Source organism: Hippichthys cyanospilos, chromosome 9, assembly GCF_059441005.1.
Source record: "Hippichthys cyanospilos isolate Australia breed blue-spotted pipefish chromosome 9, RoL_Hcya_1.0, whole genome shotgun sequence".
Classification (NCBI taxonomy): Eukaryota; Metazoa; Chordata; class Actinopteri; order Syngnathiformes; family Syngnathidae; genus Hippichthys; species Hippichthys cyanospilos.
In genome coordinates, this window is record NC_142377.1 from 12,918,959 (window position 1) to 12,939,827 (window position 20,869).

The window sequence follows — 20,869 nt, forward strand, 5'->3', positions numbered from 1 at the left end:
ATTTTTTTAACATCTTTTATTTCTGTCCCAATCAAATTACAGTAGATACCTATCAACGTCTTACTTGCAGATGAAACCTCCGCTTTCACACTTTTTGCGTGAGTCGGTGTTTTCCGGGAAAAGCAGCTCGGGCCGGTGCAACACATCCACAAGGACGGACAACTCGGCTTGGACCAAGGGACGCAGGCGGTCCTCCAGTGCCGACACAATGTCCTACATTGTACACAAACGCGGTGAGCACATGCTTAAATCCGGTAAAAGCGACAAAAACCTTGTACCTGCAGCCGCTCGATGATATTCCTGTAGTCACGTGACGCAGTCACCACAGAGTCTCTACGGGCGGCGTTACGAGCAGAGAGTCTCCAGCTCATTGCAGTTTTCTGAACAATGTTGTTGGATTTCACAAACAAGTTGTTGACTTGATTGTCGAGGTCCACAGGAATGGCGATTGCTCTACCTTTGGCTGACAGTGACAAATACGAGAGAGCTCAGTTTTGGCAAAGTATTAGGTTGAATAGAACTACGACACCAGGTGAAAGTGGTGAAACAGGTGAAACAATTTTAGAGCTTATGATACTTGGATGAGCATTCAACTGACCAACATCCGACAGGACTTTGATACAACTCTCCACAGATCCTTTCTGGACAGGGAACAACCAGTTGCAGTGGTATACCCTGAACACTGCTTGCAACAGCTGCACAAAGACTGGCTGCCTGGTCTGAAAGGAGAAGCAACACATCTCTTCAGGAATACAGTACATACATGCAATAAAATAAATGCAATCATTTGGTAATCATTTGGCAAATCCCTGCCCCTAAACCGCGAATCTGCATCTATAGTAATGTGCACTCCAATCCTTAGTAAATGAAAGCATTACCTGGAATATTTTTCCCAAAAGAGAAGCCTGTGGCAAAGAGTGCAAGTAGGAAAGAAATGAACCATGCACCAAAAACAAACAAGTTGTGTCAGTAAATTATATATATATATGTTATTATATATTATATATATACATTAGATAATTATGTACTATCAATAACCTAGTAAGACCAAGGTGCAAATAGGTTAATGTCGTTCAAGTATCATGATTTATTTTGTCATCCAACGTATTTTTGAAAAACATTTATTATATTTTTTGAAAAACAAACAAACAAATACATATATAAATAGCCATAATAAAATAGCCACTGTTATTCCAAAAGTCCCTCTAACAGATTCCATGCGCTGTTGGTGGATGTGTGGCATATGTTAATCTTAGTAAATCATATGTATTAAAGCACAAAAAGTGAAAAAAAAAATGGGGGGGGGGCTATGAAGCAGTGTTAGCTGATGTGTTCCATACTTTATTTCTCCTCTTGTGGTGAGTTCAAGTGTTTATGAGGTGTATGAACATGTGTTTGTATGTATGTTCTAAATATTTGTACTCATTGTTCACATGCAATACTTTTTGAAAAGTCAAAAAGTCTGATCCTTGTCAGGCTCCTTAGACATATTTTATATATATATATATATATGGACAGCACAGTTCTAATCTAAACATCAGAGTGGGGCTATTCAGCTGAAATGACATCTGGGGTGCTAATAAGCAAGACCCTAGCCATACTTACGTTCTGTCTGATGGCCGCCTGAAGCGCAAGAGACATTAATAGACTGGAGGTTATGCAACTGTTATTAAGTGAGAGAAAAACATAAATCTAATCTAGCAGCTCGTCTCATGTTAGCTGTGTTTCTTGGAAAAGCCATTCACCCCTCTTAATGATTGACACCTAAGAGTCGGTGGAACAGGAGAGCACTGGAAATGTCTGACATTCTGGGCAGGATGATTTACGGTTGAGCTTAGGACAGCGCAGGCTTCACATTTCACTTTTACTATTCAGTAGTTTTGGTATCTAATGAATATCCGTACCTACAAGTGAACGAGATCCAATGTAAAGGTTGTTGCAAAATTACATACATATAATCAATCATGTTGTAGAATGCCTATATGGCAAAAAAATACATCCTGTATTATTAAATTAAAGAGATGCTTTACTTCATTTTCTGCAGCAAAAAGTTAATATTTTGTCTATAATTTATTTGATAATTATTTTTCATTTCCCATTAACACTGTAAAAATACTTTTTTCTTACCTCAACTCACCTTTAATTGAGACAGCATTTAAATATATAAAAACAGAAAATGAAAGTAAAACAAAATAACTTAACTTTTCACACCTGAAAATGGTTAAATAAACACTGTATCCAATTAATAGACTAAAAACTGACTAGGACTACCATTTTTCCTGTACTTTTCTGTGTATCTATTTAAACAACTCTTGTATTGACTCATTAGATTGGCCCTAACCTTGTTTTGACTCTGTGTGCATGAATACATTTATGGCCTGTAGTTGACATTATAGTTGTTTGCATATTGATTTCAAACCTGCAAAGTAGTGCTCTGGTCAGAAAAAGGCGAGCTAAAAAAAGTGGTGACAATGCTCATGACGGTCTCAGTCACGTAGCGCTCCAGGATGGTGTCTGCATGCTTACGATCACTCGTATTGTTGCAAACCTGAAAACCAAAAAATCCTTCTCAGTTGATGTGCAATCCATTTCCCGATTCACTGATTTACTACAGAAGTTACCTACTCTGCAAATGTCAACTAAGAAGTTCTCAAAGAGTTTCCACATGTGGTTAGAAGTGTAAATTTCCTTCATTTCAACCTCCGTGTCCACATAGCAGTGGTTGAGGAAGTTGATATAGGCAATTTTGACCTAGAGGGGTATAATACATGTGTGAAACTGTGTGAAACGTGTGGAAATTTTATTTCAATAATTTGACGCCGACCTCTGGGATGCAGTCCTCATTTGTCACCACTCGCACAATGTCATCCAGTGGTAGCAGGGAGTTACATTTGATCTCTGTGTAGACGTTTTTGCCTTCCGTGCAGACGGCTAAAAGTTCCACCAGATGAATGTGGTACATCAGCGGACTGTTCTCATCCATACGGTCCCGTTCTGAACGCATCATTTGTACCAGCGTTTGAAAGGAGGCGCGGTCATTATAAAAGACCAAAACGTCTTCGCCCGCATTCACCAGCTGTACACCAACACGAAACAGTAGGTATCAAAAAGAGGACAACATACTTCCATTGGCACAGGTGCACACAGTCCATCACCTCAGCCATAACGATGTCCTGACACTTTTTGATGAATTTATTCTCTGCTTTGACAATAGTCTGCAGAAATTTGAGGTACTGGACATTGCGTCCGTGTGTCTCGATGCAGTGGACAAAGTGTTGAACCACACGCTCATTGATTTCACTGCACAGCTGAAAGTTGTTCATGAAGATGTGCTGCATGGTAATGGCTTCCAAAATCTGGGGAAAACCCCAATCAATTATGGACAGAAAAACACAGACAAAAATTACATAGAATAATCAATGCGTGACTTTAAACACGGGTACTGGCCATTGGTGCCAAGCTAGCTCACCCCTGGATTGAGGAAGAGATTAATGTGCTTGTGAAGCAGAGCTTGGTTCTGCTGGTTCCCTGCGCAGAAGTTTTGTAGGAACTGATGAGCTAACCTCATGATGTCTTGCATGCGTAAATCTTCACCCTGGAGTTAGAAAATAAAGAACTGATTTGCGTTGGGTAGGGGGTCGTCACAGGGCGGTCATCACTGAAAAAGGTTGAAAACCATCGATTTGGACTAACAAATGACTTAATTGGGTTAATAAGTAAAAGGTCACGGACACCTTCTCATAGGGGATCTGTAGTAGCTCCAGGACGACAGCATGAGCCCCCATGTTCCGCAGTAACCTCTGTTGCTGCTTCTTACTCTTCCTACCTGACTGACCCTCTTGGACACAAAGCCTACAGAGGCGTAGGAGGATCTAATGAAGGAGAAAACACATTAAGAACTGATCAATGTTTAAAAAACAAACAAAACAAAAAAAAAAAATCAAATATCTTGTTTTATTTGTGACCAGTTTTGATGTATGATAGTTACCTCTTTTACCACCCTGTAGTTGTAACTGCTGGTGGTCTCCGGTTTGTTTGGCTTTTCAGCTCCTCCAGACTCCCCCTAAAATAAATAAGACACAAAAAACAAGATTACCTTGTATCATTATCACATGTGATCTTGTAAAATAGAAGTGTGGACACATGAATGATGAATACATTTGACTGTGGTGACTTTAATAAGTTCATCCATCCTCCATTCCAACCATTTCCTGTAAATGTTATTCTCTTCATTTTTCACTCTAAAAAAAAATCACATTTTCATACCAGGGGTGAAATGAGTCCTCAAGTAATTTGAGTACCTCATATAAAAAAATGCTTGAGGCATTTATCTCTACAAATTCATTTCCTAGCCTAATTTTGGAGTTGGAGTAAAGTGGTGTTCTGCTAAACGTAAGTGTAACGTAAAATGTTGAAAATCAAAACTGGTCATTTATAACTGTGTTCTTATTTGGTCTTCTGCGGTCATTTATTTTCCACTAAACATTAAATGTATTTTTTTCCACAAACCCAATGTTCTTGCAATCTATTTTCGTGACATGTGCTGAATCCAAATTTGTTTATACCTTTTTACGTTCAGACTCATTTGACAGGACTTCTCCTGTATCCAAGATCTCATCTGGACCCTGCCGTTTGTACACCCACAGCTCGGACTTCTCCACAATGGAACGCAGTTGGTCCAGGTCAAACTTAATTTGTTTGTAATTCTCCACGTCTTGGCTGGTGACTAGCAATTGGACCTGGTGAGATTTTCAAAGGAAAGATTGATTGTTTGGAAGAGGAGACAGATCTTCAAAGGCTGGTCATGTTTTATGTAAAGTGGGAAGACACCTGCTTAAAAGCCTGAAGAACCTCCTGCCTTTGACTGAAGTGCCGAAATAGCAATTGGAGGGCCCTGGAAACCAGAGGAGGATAGTCGTGCATGGTCAAGTGAAGAAGGACTCTCAGGAAAGTCCGTCCGCCATGATCGTCCAGGTCCAAAGGGGTGTTCTCTTCGCTGGCCACACCCACCACAAAGATTGAAATTACACATAGTGGTTTGACTTTTGATAACAATATTCAAAGTGAGATTACCTTCCACCAAATATCCCTTCTGCCTGCTCTTCTATGTGCTCAAAATCCAACGCTCCTAAAGTGGCACAACTGTTAAAATCATTGGCCTTAGCAAGGTCTCTATTTGTTAGAGCAAAACATTCATCTCACCCTGCATATTGCTTGGACTCTCAACTGTTCCAGTTACAGATAATTCACTTTGGGAGTTGCTTTCATCAAACTCTCTCTTAAAGATCGACAGTAGACAGGAGATCCTGTAGTCCAGGCGAACATTTAATATGAACTGTGCAGAAGAGCAAATAATCAATATATCATACTAGGTATATTTATGTTTGGATGTATTTGCCGTTGCTTGTCCTCTACCTGTAGTATCTCTATGATCTTCAGCTTGGTGTCCATGACCAAAATGTCCTGTTTCTCTGGTTCAGTCTGAGACTTGACTGTGTTTCCGTTGGAGCTGCTATTTGATGTTGTTGGTAGGAAGCCACCACCTCTAAGGACGACCTGAGACATCAGCTCCCCAACACCATGAATAGACCTTATCACATTACTGCCTAGGAAGAACATACACAAACAGAGGGTGAAAAGAAAAGTTATCTCCTGTTAGTTATTTCGCCCTCCTAAGGGTACGCAGCCATTCTAGGTTTCATACCTTTGCTCTCATCTCCCTTCTCCAGCTTGTTGAAAGGAAAAATTGTGTTCACATGGACACAGTCTAGAATAGCAAGCAGGATTTTGGTGAGTCTTAATAAGTCACTAAAGTTGTAAAAGCCAAAATAAATCAGGTTCCGAGATAGATTTACCACCTAAAAAAAAAGAAACAGTTTGTGATCTTCTCTTGACATGATTGCGATTAATGTGTTTAATTGGTGAAAGTTACCTCAAAGGTTAACTTATTCTTTTCTTTATCTGCAAAAGGAAAGCTCTGACAAACCACATCTCTGAGATAGTTCTCAACAAACTCCATAGTCTGACAGAATCGCTCTTTAATTTCATCTTTGGATGTTCCGTCATTGTCATAACTGCAAAGAAATCATATCAAAAGGATGCATAGAGACTAAAACATAAAATGTGCACCTTATTGTCAAATGTAGGCTGACAACTCACTCGTCAATGGCAATTTCAGACGGGATCTCTGACCACAGTCGTGCGTATTTGACAGGCGTAACCTGCTCCTGAGGGTCACGGTCTACATGCATATGCAGCATCATGCGGCAAAATGAGGCTCGCAGATCGTAAGGCAAGTCTTCATCTGACATGCAGCGTAAGATCAAGTCTACATCCAGCTGGCCAGATATTTTATTTATCGCTAAATACTGCCTGTCCAAACACATCCTGGCGAACAGATTCAGTTGGTACCTACAACAATTAAAAAAGAACAACTGTTACGCAAAACACACCTCAAAAGGATTCCTTTGGAGAACACAAAGCCAAACGCTACCTATAGTAACTGATCACTTCCTGATCTTCTTTTTGACCCTCCTTGGCATCCTGGGCCAACTCCCTGATGCTTTTGCTGCGGATTTCTTTCTTACTGTCTTTCCAGAACAACCACACCTCCTCCTCATCTTCCTCCGACTCCTCCGAGTTGTCTCCAAGAGCTTCGCCTTCAATCTCAAATCTAGACAGCACTAGTCTGCAGCAGGAGGGTATGTAGAAGAAGATAAAAACAACTTTAAGGGCGGCAGATTAACAGATTAATTGAGATCAATTGACTAGTCATATTTAAAGCGTATGTTTTATTATTTGTGTTCAATCAAAAACTCTTGTGCTTGAGTTGTTCCGGATTAGATAACAAAGGTCAATCACATTCTGAAGTGAACACTAATTAGCTATTATTGTGTAGTAACCTGATAACTTGACCTGTTGTGGGTGGGAGGGCAAGTTCGGGAACAGCGGGAAGCCGTGAAAATGAAAGTGGATGTGAGAGTTATCGGTCTGATGAACGGTGACATTTATTTTAAAAAAGGCTCCAATGGCACTTGAAAGAGCGATGCATTCTTTGTAAGTAACTTTCTTCCCACCTAAGCAGCTCTGGTTTAGCCTATGACATAAATGCAAAGCACCAAGCTGCGACTGCAGCCACAGCTAACTATAGCAACAAAGATGCAAACGCAATTTCATGTCATGATTGAAGTAAAAGTAAAATTATGTTGGTTAGCAGTATTACTACAGTATTTTTAAAATCTAAATTTTAATACAGCAAAACTGAATATCTGAATTAAATGTTTGAGGAGTATTTTTGCAAATGGGGAATCATTTTATATCTACTGCTAAGTTAGAATCACATGTTAAGGCAGGTTTAAAAAGCACTTTTTTCTGGCACACAGGTTTGCCTTTCATAACATTACATTTCATTATTTCTTAAACAAGTCAAAATAATTACTCATTTAATCTAAAACAGTCTATGTGCCTGAAGTGCAGTCATAAGGCTCATTTAGGCGCCGCTTTAGAGGAGGGAATACTTACTTAGTTTCAATTAGTATGTCTGCGTTAGCCGGATCCAGCACAGCATTACAAATCAGCTCCTGTGTCACAGGAATGGACTTATTCATGGACACACACAAGTCTGACAAGTAGTCCAAGAACCTAGACATTCACAAAACATACCACACGAACAAAAATAAGCAAGAGAATGCACTCTTTCTGAATAAATATGCAAACACTTTATCTTAGAAAAATATATTTGAATGGAAATGCATTGTTCTGGTTGGTTCATCACACAGACCAGTTCAACCAACCTGGGCTCACGGTTCTTGCGGACCAGGCTAACAAACGTGTCAATCTCTGCAGCAGTAATGTGTTTCTCAAGTAACTTGCGGTTGTTATGGAGGAGTGCGGTGATAGTATCTTCTGCCAAAACATCATAGCCAATCTGTTTCTGCATGAAGCGAAATTGCTTGGCAATATACTCCTGTGGATGCAAACAGACAGACAATGAGTACCAAAAAAAAAAAAAAAAATCTCAAATTCTATACCAGTGGTGTCAAAACTATGGCCATTTGTAGCATATACTAAAAATGACAAGCTACTAATAAATTTCTTTTAAGAGCCGTAGAACTTGTCTAAATAAGCCAAGAAGCGAAATACGACCAAACCAGTCACAACAATTCTCTTATTAACACTGATTTTCCCAGAACTGGATTGTTTAGCTAAATTCTTAACCACTGTTAAACCTCCAAAGACTACTTGGAAGCAAATCACAACTCAAGTTTGAAATCCGGTTTTTAAACCCTAACACAAGTAATAAACCCTTTTTGAAAACATGACCCTACAATGAAGCACAACATAAGAACCATAACCCTAGTATAAAATCCTACTTTGAACCTTAACCCTTAATTGAAACCCTACACTTAAACACTAAATCTAGTTTAAAATACTAACCCTTATATATACAAAATTAATTTTTATCATCGACATTTTTTTTTCCTTTTTCTGCTCTTTGTCAGGTTCCAAATTGTGAACACATTAGATGACTGGTTCTTAAGTAACCACTTTAAAAAGTCTCCTATTTTACTTCTGAATGTAGAGATGGGTTTTGGCTGCAATTGTTTCAGTCATTGATTTTGATGTGCTCTGCGAATTAGGTTAAACAAAAATTAAACTGGTTGTTGAATCCTTTTCTTCAATTTTTGGACACCCCTGTCCGACCAAAGGTTTGGAAAAATGCTTTAATAAAATCAAGCCCTAAAACAGATTTGGCTTCATTTCTGCCTTCATTTGAATGAATGATTTTACTACCTCGAGGATCTGAGTATTTGGGAGGTGCATTGTTGTTATCGAAACTATTTTCTAAAAGAGCCGTGGAAACGGAAAAAGGCACGATTAATGAATCACTCAATTTCTCGTAAAAGATTCTCAGAAATGAATTTAGCTAAACACATTAGAGCTGTTATAGAGAAAATGCAATAGAATATTAAGTTACTGGAAGCACAAGTCACTACACACTGCAGCTGCTAGTAAAAGTTATGCCAGGTCACACTCAAATCATGAGCGCAAAACCGCTAGACCAGAAAACCTGTACCTGGTTCTTGCGGTAGTCCTGTTGGGAGTGACGCAAAACCCGGTAGCAAAGTCGGCAGATGTGCCTGAAGGGGGCATGCCGTTGGTCAGCGAGCTCCTCCAATCGAAGCATTGGGCCATCACCACTGTCGGTAAAGGGGGCCTGAAGTAGCTTGAAGATCTAAATCCAGGAAAAGGATTTCAACATGTCTTTGACAACTCGCAAGGGTGCTTGCTACCAGACAGACAAAATTGGCTGAACTAGTACCTGTTTAAGAATATTCTGTTCTCTCATGAGCTTCTGCCTTTCTCTGTTTGGTTTGTTGACGGTAATCTCAAGAACATCCTGTCCATTGTTGGGAATGTCAACAACAAAGAACACCAGATCTTCAAGAAGTTTTGTAACTGCTCTGATTGTCCATACAAGAGAGGAAAGTTGAGACATTTCAAATAACAAAGAGAAGATTTAATCTTTTCCATCGCATTGTACCTCCTCTCATTCTGTGTGATGGTGCCTTTTTCAAGCTTTCCAGCAATAGAGGCCAGCACTTTACTGGCATCGTTGGCAAAGTCAAGGTCTCGTACTTCAGCTGGAGACACGGGCACAATTGCAAAGGCCTCTTTGTCCTCTTTCATTGCAGATGTGCCAATCTGTGATTAGCAAATAGCCATGAAATGGTAAAAAGCGCCGATGGACAGTACACTCTCTTTGACAAAATTGAGAGACACCTCCTAATCAATTAATCAAGCAAAAAATGCTTCCAATTTTGTTGGAACAGACTGGTTTGAAGGCCTCGTTCTGTTCCATTTTGATTTTGACCCACATTACATAACACAAAGCTGACAAAAAGACGTTTGGATGAGTTTGTTGTGAAAGAACATGGTGGTCTCAAATTATACCGCACCAAACAAATTTGAGATGAACTACAATAGCAATTGTGATGCAACATTAATGGCTGTTGACATCGACAATTTTCCTCTAACCCAATAACTTTCTCCCCACAGTGCAGGTAAGGGAAAAAAAATACTTATGTCATTCCATTGTGTTTCACATCAGTTGATCACTGACTTTTTTTTTTTTTTTAAGTAAGTGTAGACACATAACTGGAAACACTTACACGAAGCATGACAGGTTTTTCCTCTTCTTTATCAATGGGCTGGTTGGTGCTGTGAACCCATGTGTTGGTGCACAGGTGTCTGAGGCGTACGTATGAATTCCTAAAATCATATTTTCATATATTTAATTCATACCTTTGCTACTAATGTATCATCAGTGACATCTACAAGCAAGAGAATTAGAACCTGAATATAGACAAAAGCTATTTGCACTTAAAAGCACTACAAGCAACATGTTGGATGCCCGTAAGTTAGACTTGAAGCATAGTAGGATGTATTTAATGCTCACCCAGGAAGGAAATTCTCCCATAAATCACATTAAATCTATTGTATTTATTAAAGTACCTGGGTACGAGTGAGTCCCCTCCTCTTAATGTAGTCGGATCCAGCTCAAATATGGAAGAAATGTCATTTCCATCAGGGACAGAGACAAGTGTGTACATTACTTTATCTTGTACATTTCTTAAACGAGCCCTCAAGGCTTCTTGCTCCGAATCCAGCTGAAAGCAGAAAAACATGTATTGTAGCAATTACCAACATTAAAAACAATTGCAAACTTCCAATCCCACGTTTTACAGTAAACAAGTATAATCGGCCTTTTCAGAGAAACGCTTTCTCACTGTATTACTGTGAGAGGATTTCTACAAATTGAGTGTGGACAGTACAGCAGGGAAAATAGTAGATAAAAGCATTATTTTTCTGACAACGGAAGAAATGCTTCACTAATCAAAATGTAATTTGCTGATTTAAGTCAAACGAATACTTTATTAAGCAGAGTTGTTTGCAAAATAAGCACAAACAAGCACAAAATAAGTTTAATGTGTACCTAAATACAACTACAATGAAAGGGGTGCATTAATGGGAACACTTGCATAATCTGCTGGTATCAAAAAGGCAATTAAATGTCAGGCAAATGAACGCTGTATTTCTCCGTGTCGTTCGAGACAATTTTAAGGTGTTCCTAAAATACTAAAAAAATTGAGATTTTGTAGCTAAACAAATATGTCACCTTATGTTCAAAACAAGAACTAAGGCATTATTCTAATTTATTATTAATTGTAGTTTTTAACTATTCAGCGCTCTGAGTGAGAACCCACAGCACGCCGCAACTTGAACAGTGAAGAAGCAATATCAGTGGATCACTGCCATCTGCTGGTCATCTATGCCCACCACGCGAACGCAGTACTGCGATAGTCAAGAGGTAAATTATGCTTTTTAACGAAAGCCTGTTTTATTCAACGTTGTTTTTTCCCTTTTTTAATATTTAAGATAATTTAGCAAAAATTACTTGTTTTGGGAGTGGAGCTACCTAGGATGTATGACAGTCGTGTGGCTCTTACTGAGGCACGTGACTCCAGGCCGTCCTCTTCATACTCTGGATTTACCTGTAAATAGACAAAATAAAATGGTATTGTTGTAAAATAACTTGCCAGCATTGAAAAATGAATACAAAAGCAAGCATTCAGATTTTACCAAAGCAGTGGATCGTGTGAATAGTTGCATTTTAAGAAGGTTATGCAGATAATTCACAATATTCATTTATTTATTGATACCTCAATTGTGGGCGGCCATTTTGTTTCTGGCTATAGCCTGAAAAAGAAATCCCAGCTGCTAAAAGATCAGGTAAAAAACAATCAGGGGTCCGATTGTGAAGTCACATGACCTTATTTGCTCTGATTGCTTGTTACCTGACCTTTGAGCAAATTGATATCATTTTCAGTTGATAGCAAGAGGCAAAATTGCCACCCCGATAGATTAAAAAAAAAAAAAAAACTAGTAGGTTTGCTGCTTCATTATCCACAAACGCAGCATTAACCAGTATGTCGTGTTTACATCAGTGGGGCTAAAAAGGACATATTAATAAGGACATATTAATATTGATTTTTTTTTGCATTGACTTGAATCATTCATAATGACATGACCTCGGAATTCTTAAATCACAATTAGTGTAGATTATTACATTATTACAACTGTTTGCAGTTGACTGACCTCTGCAGCAAGGTAATGTCCAGTGGCCAGGTGTTTAAACCTGAACAAACTGTTCCAGTAGCCTGCGCCTCCTCGACATGGATCATGTTGTACGACCTGATGTATACACAGTTAAACTGTTACAGGCATGGGATTCATTGAACGCGTTTTAATCAACTATCCAGATGTCAGTTTTTTCCCTCACCTCTATTTCCCAGAGGGCTTTGCTGCTGGTTGCTGAGGTAGCTGACTGTCGTCCAGTGGTGCGAAGAAACACATATTGTTTTTTTCTGTGATCATCGCAAGTGAGGAATTTTTCCTGCTCAGCATGAAACAAGCGTACTACGTCGCCCTGGACACAAGCACGATCCATTTTAATGTTCAATTCACTATTTACTGTTCATTTTAGCAGTGAAAGTAATCCAAAATGAAAAGTAATTACTCAAGAACAGTGTGCTGTTTGTGGATTTTCAAGATGTGGCATGAGCTTTAAATAAAAACTTTTGCGCCTGACTTGCATTTAATCATCACAGACTGATAATGGCATTGGTAAGTATCTCTTGGTGCTAAACATTTTAACATAAACTACAACAAAAATCTGTATTGAAAACATTAATGACAATGTGCTGCCATTCAACAAACCCCTTTTAAAATGATCTCCTGATTGTCGCTCCATTTCATGAACAGGACGATCTTCCAGCTTGTGTTGCAGTTGACTGAATTCACCTAAAAAAAAGTAATAATAATAAACTATGATGACAGTGAAAGGATAACATAAAACTTATTTACAGTTGAAGGAATAGTGTAGTGTTTTAAACTGATTCATCATTTCATGTAACAGGCAAGATATGTTTGTATAAATTGACAGCTTTTATTATCCCTAATACATCACTTCATTCCTTTTATATCATATGTATTTTAGTAGCAAAGTGCCAAAGAAAAAAAGGGACTTGTATCCCTGTTCCCTGTGTTCGAGTTCCCTATTCGAGTGAATAGAGGTTTGTGGGAGTTAAGAAGAAGCAGTAATGCTAAGCAAAATCAAAACATTGTGAGTACACGGAAGGGGCGGCTTTCCTATCAGCTGGCTGACAACCGAGCAGCAGTAATGTGGTAAAAATAGATCCCCCGCTGCCAAACACGCCCACAGAGAAATCAAAAGGCATGAGATGAGATGCATCAGCGCCACCAGACCTCGTTGCATCCTGGGTTATCAACGAGCTGGTGTGTGCTGGCGTGGAGTGGCTGTCCTGCGTTCACCGGGTTCAAGACCACCTTGTCGCCAATCACCACCTGTGATCACATAAAACACCACCAACATGCAAAAAACATAAATAATAAAAAAAAAAAACTGTGTATAACAGCTATCATACCTACGATACTGTAACACAATGCATGACAGTCAGTGACATGGATATTGAGTTTTTTGGTTTGTTTTTGAATACACTGTATGTACATTTGCAATGCATGCAGCAATGAGTATCTTGTGAGGCTGAAATTGATAATCAGCCCTTTTGTAAGAGCTAAAATGAGTCTAAGAGGAGCTTATGCAAGCTACTTATTGCCAGGGAGTAGGCCGACAACATGATGCCAGTGCCAACAAGAGATTTATGAGCAGGTAAAATCCTACCGTGGGCTGGCAGACCTCCACGTAAGGATGCGATTTGATTGGTGACTGAAGACTTCGGTCATGTACACACGAGTACGGGTTTTGAAAAAAACAGTATTTTTGTACGTATGGGGCAATTTTATTTCCTGCATGGAAATTGCATTTTATTTCAATGAATCTTACCTTGTCACATGCAAAATGTATGATCCACTGTGATTGTGACACCCTTTGTAATAAAAGTAACAATAATTTAATACATAACTAGAAAGAACAACACAGTAAGTACTCTATATTAAAACCTGTCTGTACAAAATCATAAAATAAAAGACAAAACAGTCACAAATGTTACTGGTAGCTAAGGCCTGACCGTTTAATCATTTCACTGATTAAATCAGATGAACATGACTCTTCAAACAACAATAAGTCGATCAAATGGCTGGTATTTGCCAATTACTTTAATTCTATACCTTTATGTACTCCAACCATTTACAGCCATTGTTCACAAGTTTCACCAGTGTCATTATTGATTGTACATCAAGCTACTTACTCCATAACCTAACCCTGTACTTAAATATATATCATGACATTTGTTGAGCTCATTCTAAGGATCCACTATTCAAAACAAAGCAAATCTTCATTTTACAAGCCCTTAATAGGTGAACATTATGAGGAAGTGGTGCAAAGAATCAACCTGGAAGTCACTACTATATACTCAACATAAATTCACAATTTGCAAAAAAATTACATATTGCAACATAAATTAAGCATACATGTGTTATCTATGACACCCATTCAATTATTAAACATAAATACATTTGACAAGGATTGTCAAGTAATGATTGCGCCAAGCAATGCGTTCTGTGAATGAAAAAACAATGAGTTTTTTAAATAATATATTTACTGCTGACCCCAGCTATTTGTGAGGAATAGGTATCAGGCATTTTTCTGCTAATAATAGCATGGGCTCAAAAAAATATATATTTGTCAAAGGAAAAATGCACTTGGAAATCTGCAAATATATGATTTTGGAGATTTTTTTAAACACTTGCAGGCCGGTTTTTATCTAAAATAAACATGCGCATATGGATATAAGCTTAATACATGGTAAATTTGAGGTATGTTTACAATATTTACGAAACACAATGAAAGTCTTTATCAGTGTCTTAGTTTTATAGCTGTCATCTGCATTGAATTTTTGACAGTTTCTCCTTATCTTGCTGTGCAAAGGCAGGGGAAACAGGAACCAGGACATGTATATTTTATGTGTGGGATGCACCGATTTATGAGCCAAAAGTGTCATCAAAAGACTTCCGTTAGACTTTCAGAAAATAAGGCACTGGGATCACTTCAGCCAATGTTCACTTGTTTGTGTGTGAACACAAGTTTTACAGTAGATTTAGATGGTTTTTAAAGGCTTTCTGAAACGTTTTTTGTTATGGTGTAGACAGTCATCTCTACAACTAGCACAAAGATGGGGATATTCCCCGTGCGTATTTTCTGACTCACGCTGTCCCCGATGGAGCGCAGCTTGTAGAAGGGCTGGATGTAGAACCAGGAGCCTTCATTTCCTGCTGGGTCCAGCATCACCCTCATGGCATTTTTCTCTAAGAGTGCAGGCAAGCGCTTGTTCACTGTCAGGTATTTGTTGCTCTTCAAGTGGAGGAGCTACAATTACCGTGAAAAAAAGACATAGGGGGAATGGGAGAAGGTCCTCGTGAAAATATACTGTATATTCCATAATAATGTGAAATACACAATAGAGATGACCTTATAATCATTAGCTACAACATTAGTTGTGCTGATTAATTGTGCAAATTAATTGTAGATCTTTTTGGTTTTACTATCTTTCATAAAAAATCATAGTTAGTAAAGATAGCCAGATGTATTTTCCCAATAATTAAGGTAAATTCTTATGACTAACCTGAATAACATTCCCATACTGAATCACTGTTCCAAGTAGCTTTTTGTTTTCCGAGTCATTTTGTTTCTTCTCCAAGTCAGCTGCATGCTATAAAGAAAAAGGCAAATACGGGAAGAGTCAGGCTGAAACACGGTGACAATAAAGCACTTCAAAAAAGTAAAAAATGCACTCTTCAGACCAAAGCTGTATTTGTCCATACTCATGTTAAAACAAAGACATTTCAATGTTACTTTTTATGAGGATGTATTCAGATAGCTAATTGCTTTAAAAGGTACTGGGTTATAGCTTAAAGGGCAGGGAGGAATGTCTGGAAGAAAAAAAGTTGGAGTAGATCTCTTTGAAATGGTCTATAAAAGCATTGTTTAACAAAAAATGCTCTTTCCTGCAAATAAACAAAATTGAATGAAACCACTACAATGTTTTACATGACGCTGGTAAGCAATACCTGAAACTAATAATGTGAGAACATTTCTAAACCTCACATCTTTGTGTTGAGCATTTGAGCTGTGTGGACAGCTCAGTGTGCAGTGCCCTTGGCCAGAGTGATGACTGCAAGGCCAGCATATTGTCACACTTACGTGGAGCTTGTTGAGGAGCACCGTGTCGGTGTTCCCTCCTGGCTTGGCTGCTTTCCAGAATTGCTTTTGAGCAGAGTAGCGGTTCATGGGACACAGTCTGAAAAGGCAGTCTTCTCAGAGCAAAAGGTGTGAGGAGAGAAAGACAGTTAAAAAAAACGTTCAGAGGGACATGTAAGGTAGGATCTTTCTAAATGTCTTTGGTATGATTTATACTATTTTAATCTTCTTTGAATGGAGAGCCTACTAAAAAAATAAATAAATACTGTCAGCTGAAAATGACATTACGGGGTCTGAGAGTTCAGGCAACGACCATCACAGGTCACCTGTTTGCTGGGTTTGGTCACGTGACATTCTCAAGCTGAGCCCTGCCGAACTGTGATGTCATTTTCAGCCAACAGCATATGGAACAATGCCTGCCCCGAGATGGATAAAAATAGATGGATTCATTCTATGAACACATTATTAATCAGAATACCATATTTGGACTATTCAGGTTACACTTACCATATTTTAAAGTAAACTGTTGACTTGCCGTCCCCTTTAAATATGGCGTTAAACTTTTTTCAGGTTTTTTTTTTACTGTGAATTAATGAATGTGAATCAAAATGAACTCTTTCATCCATCCATCCATCCATCTTCTCTAGCCACTTATCCTTATAAGGTTCGCTGGCATACTGGTGCCTATCCCAGTTATCTTCGGGCAGTAGGCGGGGGACACCGTGAACTGGTGCAGGGCACGCAGAGATGAACAACCATCAACACTCACAATCATACCTAAGGGCAATTTGGAGTGTCCAATAGACCTGCCACGCATGTTTGCATGGAGACCGGTGTGCCTAACAAAACCCATGCTGGTACCAGGAATGAACTCTTTCATTTTAGCCCATTTATGAAATAAAGGCTATGTTTTATTGAGGTGTGACTAGACATTTTTCAGTGGGTGGGCCAGGGTGCCACAGCCCCTCAGTGAAGGGTGGCTCATCATTTATACCATGCACAATCAGAGTTTTTGCAAATAAAGTTCACACATATCCAGAACTTCACTCATTACTTAATATCACTCATTGATACTAACAGCAGCAGTGCATGGAACATGTGCTAACATCATGCATTAATATTCCACACACTTGGTAATGGATTACACTACATATTAGAGACAATCATTTGCTCTTTTCTGAATCTGTGTGTATGTGTGACACTTCAAATGCATTTGCAACACTCATGAATAAAAATGGGAGCGTTTCAGCTCGGTTTGGAACAGACAACTGGCTGCGTGTCAGTCTATATGCATGGAGCCATTTTGTACAAGATACGAAACATTTGGCAATAATCTGCAAAGGGCGTGTAAACGTGCATGACAACTCATGGGAGTGCAAGGCCGCAGCAGTGAGGTCAGTTCGAAAGAACAACACAATAACAGGAGGCTCTTATCAGTGAATGTGTGACTCATTTTCATAGATAGAGCTGAAGCAGGAGGGTGAGCACTAGCACTACTCTCATTTGCATGAGGACATAGCTGATCTTAACAGTTCCTCTTCTAACCAAGAGGAGTTCCTCTTGTTCAGTGACACTACAATCAACTTCGCCTCTCCTCAGACGAATCTTCTATTTTGAGGGTGTAGGAAGATGGAAGGAACAAGAGAAGAAAAACCGGACCATCATTCCCCCGTTCTCACTCTCTCTTCCAGCTTCGGTTGCAGCAACATGTCCAAATAAGGCCAACCAAGAGAAGAGGAGTGGAATGAAAAAGAGGGTGGGGATTCCCTATCTTTAATGTCCATATTCTTTCATCCTTTCTTTGCCTGTGGAGATTCCACAAATTTCACTTGGTTAATGCTCTCTCCCCATCTTTGCAAATGATTCTTAGCCTTCAAGAAAATCAGATATGGTTTACTTTAGTATGACCCAGAATACTGTTTAAAAAAACACAGAAAAGGAAGTGGCTAAAAACGAGGAAGACAGGAAGACAGTGAAAGAATGTTAAGCTAAAAGAGACAGAGCGAGACAGGCAGCATGAACAGTGGCGCAAGAACCTGATTCGGCTGCATTGCACAGCTGTCCATTAGCATTGTAAAGCTTAATTGATACATGTTTTTGGATGTTCACTTTTAAACATCCTCTCAACTGCAAACACTGCAGATCAGATGCCTTATTGTACCCTGTGAGATTGAAAAATGCAGCATGTACAGTCCTAAAAGGCATCAGCCTGAAATTGTTTTTAATTAAAGTCAACTGTGCGAGCACATGTTGCTTTAGTTGTAGTCAAACTGCGCTGAGAATTCCTTCTGGGGTCACTGTGCATGAGAACCTCTGGGAGTAATCCTGAGCCGTGTATCTCCAGGAATCAGTAACACTCTTGTAATGTAAAACAATCTTTTACTAGCAGGAAAAAAGGTGTCCCATAATTTTAACACCCTAGTTAAAGTACATTATTATCCAAATAGTTGACTATTGCTAAATTTCATCATGCAAAAAGATGATCAAATTTTACTTCAGTGAATGATTCACAAAATCAATAGGTTTGCAATATTAAAAGGAATCCCAACAAAATGACTCTTATTTTCACTCAAAGATCACCTCAGAGTCCTGAGGTGTAGCATTTATCTGAATCGCTGTTGCAACTACAAATTGAAAGCAGTACACATTCATTTCAGTGGGGTAAGCTCAAGTTAAGCCTACTACATAAATGCAAAGCACACAGCAGCGACTGCAAGAAAAGTAAGATCCTGACTATCAGTATAATCACAATATATTTTAAATTAATTTAAAACTAACATTGACTACTTGAATCAAATTTGATGTTTTTTTTTTTAATAAAGATGTTTTGAACACTTTATCCCTATCACTTTGTCATGTGATATAAATGCATTCGAGTATCGTTGCGAAGTGTGAGCAACTCTCCAAACAATGGATACAACATCTGGCAGGTGACAAAGAAAAACATACATTTCATAAGCCTTCTATTCTGTGTTAAATCAACAATAGCCTTGGTGAACTGGGTTGTATAAACTGCAACTCGCTCCAAAGTTCTTATCCTGTTAAGAGATGGAGGAAGCATCTCATCATTTGTCGAGCACCTAAGACAAAAAATATCCCACAATAGCAGCCTTGGCCATTTCCAGTAAGGTGTCTCCATTTCGATCGCCAGTAAAACTATGCACTTAAGTTGGACTTATTTGGAAAGGAATGCTCTAAAGACTCGTCTATTTCTGGTAATTAACCAGCAGACCGCAGTCTCGGAAAGTGACACTGATTCGTGCTAGGAAGAACTTAAGGTCATTTAAAGGTAGCGATAACTCTGCATTGTGCCATGTGTTCAGAGACATCACAAAAGGAAGAAAGATATAGCATTAGATATAGCAGCTGCAGTTATTTCAGAGCTGGTTTAATGTTGCATTGCATTTAAAAATGTAATGTCGCCAATCGGTTTTTCTCTGTCATGGAAGTGTAAACTCTCAGACTTTTATGAACAACATGGGTACCAAAATGTTAATTAGTCAAAGTAAAATTCATTAATTTGAAGTTTAGGATATTTAGGGTTTTTACTTTAAATTTATGTCTTCAGTTTTCCTTATTTTATGTCTAAAAAATACTGGTGGCATTGGTACTTGGCATCAGTATTGGTGGCTACTCAAGGAATGAGTATTCGTACTAGTAATGGACTGAAAAAAATAACATCGAACATCCCTAATTCACATGACTCGCAGTAGTAATTTGCCTTGCTTTGACTACCAATCACGGTTCTTGTCATTGTGTCGATGTGAAATATCGCTCACGGCCTGCATGAGTGAAAGTTTGATTATATTAAGAGTGCTTGTGTTTACATTAGAAGGAAATGTTGAGCATACCTCTGCAATGACAGTACTAGACCCAGATGACTCCGTTAGGAGAGCCCTGTTGGCTAGTGCCTGCTACAGCGCAAACATGGTGATGATTGCAGAACACTTGATGTCAATCTTAACAACCGTGACATCATCAGTCCTAATTTGAACAAGTTGCAATATGATTTCCACCAGCGGCAGGTAGTAGCAGGTCAAATACGTTATAGTAAGTAAGGAGACCACAAAAATAGGAATCCTTAAATCTAGGATAAGGTTATGCATTAGAAAACACAGAAGAGACAACGTGTTGCTTTCATTCACACTAAGACTTCCTTTCACCTTCTGCTTGACATCCAGTCACCTCAAACTGACATAAAGGCCTCTTCTGATCAGGAGCAGCTGACAAAGCAGTTACCAAAGCCACTTTAACCTCACTCAGTGTGCGTATGAGTGTTACACAAGCGAAGTTCGAATGTACTCAATGGAATTCATTTATCTTTTCAACCACAGGTTGTTCTATGTGGATTTGTATGGGCCTCATGAAAAAAAGAGGCACAATCTAGCATACTGCTGCTTATAAAACTTTACAATAGGATTAAGAAAAAAGTCAGTCAATAAGATGACGGAGGAGAGCGCACGAAGGATTAAAGGACGAAACGTGATTAGTAAAATCCTTCTGTCTAAGTGAAGCATCACTTTTGCTGCCAAAAATGCTCCTCAATTTCAATGTAGATGGATTTGAACACTTGTTCCCAACCTTTTTTGTCAGCATTAAATATTTTTTCAGCCAAGTAACCCCTGACCA

The 20,869-nt window shown here is 38.8% G+C and overlaps 1 protein-coding gene across 1 annotated transcript in view; it reads right to left on the minus strand.

Annotated features, from left to right (window-relative positions):
• Positions 1 to 20,869, minus strand: part of LOC148418939 (inositol 1,4,5-trisphosphate-gated calcium channel ITPR1-like) — a 62,120-nt gene that overhangs the window by 36,145 nt on the left and 5,106 nt on the right. The window contains exons 4-39 of the mRNA XM_088424362.1: positions 16,244 to 16,353; positions 15,666 to 15,752; positions 15,251 to 15,409; positions 13,330 to 13,428; positions 12,781 to 12,864; positions 12,344 to 12,490; positions 12,160 to 12,255; positions 11,511 to 11,555; positions 10,516 to 10,670; positions 10,173 to 10,272; positions 9,545 to 9,705; positions 9,323 to 9,464; positions 9,077 to 9,235; positions 7,794 to 7,966; positions 7,522 to 7,641; positions 6,494 to 6,688; positions 6,160 to 6,411; positions 5,933 to 6,074; positions 5,705 to 5,858; positions 5,416 to 5,606; positions 5,203 to 5,335; positions 5,074 to 5,128; positions 4,831 to 4,996; positions 4,566 to 4,739; positions 3,989 to 4,063; positions 3,735 to 3,872; positions 3,470 to 3,595; positions 3,156 to 3,356; positions 2,825 to 3,076; positions 2,626 to 2,751; positions 2,420 to 2,548; positions 1,606 to 1,623; positions 879 to 905; positions 599 to 719; positions 279 to 463; positions 65 to 213 (exon numbers count right to left, since the gene is read on the minus strand). Of these exons, the coding sequence (XP_088280488.1) occupies positions 65 to 213; positions 279 to 463; positions 599 to 719; positions 879 to 905; positions 1,606 to 1,623; positions 2,420 to 2,548; positions 2,626 to 2,751; positions 2,825 to 3,076; positions 3,156 to 3,356; positions 3,470 to 3,595; positions 3,735 to 3,872; positions 3,989 to 4,063; positions 4,566 to 4,739; positions 4,831 to 4,996; positions 5,074 to 5,128; positions 5,203 to 5,335; positions 5,416 to 5,606; positions 5,705 to 5,858; positions 5,933 to 6,074; positions 6,160 to 6,411; positions 6,494 to 6,688; positions 7,522 to 7,641; positions 7,794 to 7,966; positions 9,077 to 9,235; positions 9,323 to 9,464; positions 9,545 to 9,705; positions 10,173 to 10,272; positions 10,516 to 10,670; positions 11,511 to 11,555; positions 12,160 to 12,255; positions 12,344 to 12,490; positions 12,781 to 12,864; positions 13,330 to 13,428; positions 15,251 to 15,409; positions 15,666 to 15,752; positions 16,244 to 16,353 (4,846 nt within the window). The remainder of the gene's footprint in view (positions 1 to 64; positions 214 to 278; positions 464 to 598; positions 720 to 878; positions 906 to 1,605; positions 1,624 to 2,419; positions 2,549 to 2,625; positions 2,752 to 2,824; positions 3,077 to 3,155; positions 3,357 to 3,469; positions 3,596 to 3,734; positions 3,873 to 3,988; positions 4,064 to 4,565; positions 4,740 to 4,830; positions 4,997 to 5,073; positions 5,129 to 5,202; positions 5,336 to 5,415; positions 5,607 to 5,704; positions 5,859 to 5,932; positions 6,075 to 6,159; positions 6,412 to 6,493; positions 6,689 to 7,521; positions 7,642 to 7,793; positions 7,967 to 9,076; positions 9,236 to 9,322; positions 9,465 to 9,544; positions 9,706 to 10,172; positions 10,273 to 10,515; positions 10,671 to 11,510; positions 11,556 to 12,159; positions 12,256 to 12,343; positions 12,491 to 12,780; positions 12,865 to 13,329; positions 13,429 to 15,250; positions 15,410 to 15,665; positions 15,753 to 16,243; positions 16,354 to 20,869) is intronic.